We start from the raw sequence: 3399 nt of genomic DNA, 5'->3' as shown, positions 1-3399 counted from the left end.
CCCGCCGGCCAAGCCCGCCACCTCCTCGCCGCTGGCGGCCGTGGAGGCCCCGCTCCTCGGCCACCCGCACGCCGACGCCGCCCGCAGCGCCAGCAAGGCGGCGCTGGGCGGCCGCGCCTCCCCCGGCCCCCCGACGCCGGCCAGCAAGCCCAAGCTATGGTCGCTGGCCGAAATCGCCACCTCGGACCTCAAGAGCCAGACCCTGGGCCAAGGCTGCCAGCCTACCCCGCTCTCCTCCGCCACCCCCGCCTCCGCCCCGCACAGCGCTGCCTACTCGCCCTCCTCCCTCCTGGGGAGGCATATTTATTACACCTCACCTTTTTATAGCAATTATACAAACTATGGGAACTTTAACGCTCTGCAGAGCCAGGGAATCCTGAGATACAACTCCGCAGCAGTGGCTTCAAACGAGGGACTAAGTCAGACTGTCCTAAACGCCAGCTCTGTCCACAAGCAGAGCAGTGACTCTTTGAAAACGATCACTAACCAGCTAGAACAACACTACAGGCCCTCTAGTTATGACTCTAAGAAAGGTAGGTGACCCGTTTTTGCCGCTTTCTTCCCCTTTCTCCCTCGCCCTCCTTCCCCCACCCCTACAAGCACTTTACACGCTGTAAATGCCGAGACCTTCCTGGAGAAAGCAGCGAGCGCGCTGTCACCGCCACCGCCGCCCAGGGAAGATGGGCAATGGGATCATCTGGGGGTTAAAAACGGCGTGTCGCCCTCGTATCGATACCTGCCTCTAAGAACCCAGAGAGGAAACGCAGAATGCCACTTTTAGACCAGTCTCACAGGCTGCAGACGCAGCTTTTAGAAGTCATTTTTAAAAAAGGAAAAACTACACGCAAAGATATCCAGGGAGCACTGTTGTCATTGCCTGTATTATTATTTTTTTTTCTCGACAAACTGGTTTTGCTCTCTTTGTTTCCAGTATTCTCCCGGGGGTTTTTTTGCATCTTTGGGTTCAGATAATTGCTGACCTTGGACGTGAAATTACGTGAAGCGTGACATTATTAACTGTAATTTTTTTCTTTCTTTTTTTTTTTTTTCGAAAAAAGTTTTGCACTAATATAATTGTCAGCTATTTCCAATAAAATATTCAAGTTACGGGCAATTATAAAATATTGGGCAGCCCTTTTTTCAATGACCCAGCTAGGAATTGTGCGCGCGTGAGGGTTGGGACCTACAGACACTGTATAATCTGGTTAGCTGGCTGTGTCCTGTGACTAACTGACGGTTATATTTTGACAGATCCCACTGAAGTCTGCACAGTAGGAGTACAACCATACCTATAGAAGTGCAATCACACAGCAATGCAAGTAAGTGAGAACATTTTCTATTACACTGATCATTTGGCATCGGGTCTAAGACACGCTGCACAGTTCTAGACTTGCTTAACGTTAATTTCTTGCTTCATTACTTGAGAGTCTGATTACGAAGTAGGACGCTCTTTCTGCGGGTCTTCTTCATTGTCTTTTTTTTTTTTTTTTTTTTTTTTTTTTAAATAAAGCTCTGCTTACGGCTGCTTTTCCTTTTCGGGTTTATCTTCATTTCAAAGACAGGTTAGATAGTTCCCTCACCTTGCATACTCTTCGCTTGTGTAAGGCAAAGCCGTAAGGACTATTTAAATGTGACGGAAAGAAAGCCTTAGAAAAAATATCTTTGAAGGTATTGTTATTTAAAAACAAAGTGCTTGTGCTCACGTGGCAGTGCTAAAATTGTGCATTCCGAGTGAGGCTTCACGCAGTGACCATGTATTTTAAATGAAAAGGGACAATTACTAGAGATCGACATGCATCTGAAGCAGAGTATGTTATCTGCGAATGGCCTCTTGCCTGGCTATCAGTGGCACCTCCACTACTGAGGCCTTAATAAACAACAACAAAAAAATCGCCTTGCCGATATTTTTCCAACGAATTCTTTTGTTGGAAGAAATTAGACGACTAAGAATTTTGCCTTACTTCCTTTTATGTTCAGTTTAATGGTGTTAGTGTGTATTTGAAGGATTTTTGGATGATCTGGTTTTTTCCTTGGTCCACAGGTAGGTGTCACAATTGCTTTGAAAAAAGTCAGCAAGCCATCATCTCTCCCCGAGCTAATATATATTACAAATCTCTAAATCCGGATCACATCTTGTGCCACTGTATAAAAGAAGACCACAGAGCACTATTAAATCTTCAGACTCTAATTATTAAACCAGAATTTTGTTGGACATATGTGAGTTTGCTGGTATAGTATAGTTTCCCCAATGTACGTGTGACTTTTGAAAACAGATCTGTTTTTCTCAGGATATCTTGAATTGATCACTTCATTGCCACGGTATATATTCGATAGGTGTGATAGGATTTATTGTAAAATTTATTTGTAAAAGATGTATACAGTAGAGATAATAAAGACGTGATTGGAGAACTTGAGTCCTTACAAAGTGGAAACAAATTTGATATTTATTTTTGTAACGATATAAAGCTTCTAGTAATTTATGCAAGTTGTATTGCAATGGAATCTGAACTTTTTGTAAATAAATTTTGCCTGGTTTTTATTTGAAACGTTGATGGTTATACAATCTTTGGTTGTTTAACGAGAATTCTTTACTAATTTATATCTCTAATTGTAAATAAAAACAGACTAGTCTGCAACAATATGGTGTTTTTCGTTCATTTCCCCCAAAATAATAATCTGTTATTTAGAAAATGACAAAAGTTGCAATTTCACTAGTAGAGCTCAGACCATAAAATGAGTAAGCAATTTAAATATGTTGCAAAGATATGCTTTGCATAAATTAATTCCTTCTGGGTTGTTCCGTTATACTTAAGCTTTAAATACACACATGTGTGCAAATACGTTTTTGTATATATACATGCATATGCGTAGAGAGAGTGATGTGAATACATGCATGTTTCTTATAAACTATTTATGTTGGGTGTGAAGTAGCTCTTTATTTGAATTTTAAATCCATCATCTCTAGGAAAAAAAAAAAAGTATAATCAGCAACGGCTTATTTCTAATTTCTTTGTTTCTGCTTCTGGCTAAAATATGCAAAGGAAAAAGATATAAAAAAAAAGATATAAAAGTCCAATTCCTCGTTTGGTTTTTTTTTTTTTTAATGATTTCTCCCCTTTTTCTGTATATCAATAAACTGTATCTTTACAGTCGCATTGGAAATCCACTTTGATTGGGCTCATAAAATCAGCTAACTAATCATTTTAATTTTTAGCAAAATAATGGGAATCCTCATATAATATAATTTCAGAAAAGAAACGAACAATCATTTATTTTTCCCAAAAGATAAATTGAGTGAATATAACTTACGGTTATAAAACAAGAATAATAGCTTCTTAGATTGCCCTTTAATCAATCATACACTTATTTTTCAAGAGGCTCATCTATTTTATTCCATGA

The 3399-nt window shown here is 40.2% G+C and overlaps 1 protein-coding gene across 1 annotated transcript in view; it reads left to right on the top strand.

Annotated features, from left to right (window-relative positions):
- Positions 1–2629, top strand: part of IRX2 (iroquois homeobox 2) — a 3572-nt gene extending 943 nt beyond the window's left edge. Inside the window, exons 2-4 of the mRNA XM_014938435.1 lie at positions 4–533; positions 1252–1319; positions 2042–2629. Of these exons, the coding sequence (XP_014793921.1) occupies positions 4–533; positions 1252–1295 (574 nt within the window). The 3' untranslated portion in view covers positions 1296–1319; positions 2042–2629. The remainder of the gene's footprint in view (positions 1–3; positions 534–1251; positions 1320–2041) is intronic.
- Positions 2630–3399: the final 770 nt, after the last annotated feature.

The sequence above is a fragment of the Calidris pugnax genome, unplaced genomic scaffold, assembly GCF_001431845.1.
Source record: "Calidris pugnax isolate Ruff unplaced genomic scaffold, ASM143184v1 scaffold13, whole genome shotgun sequence".
Lineage (NCBI taxonomy): Eukaryota > Metazoa > Chordata > Aves > Charadriiformes > Scolopacidae > Calidris > Calidris pugnax.
Note: the sequence above shows the minus strand (reverse complement) of the source record. Positions and strands in the feature narration are given on the sequence as shown.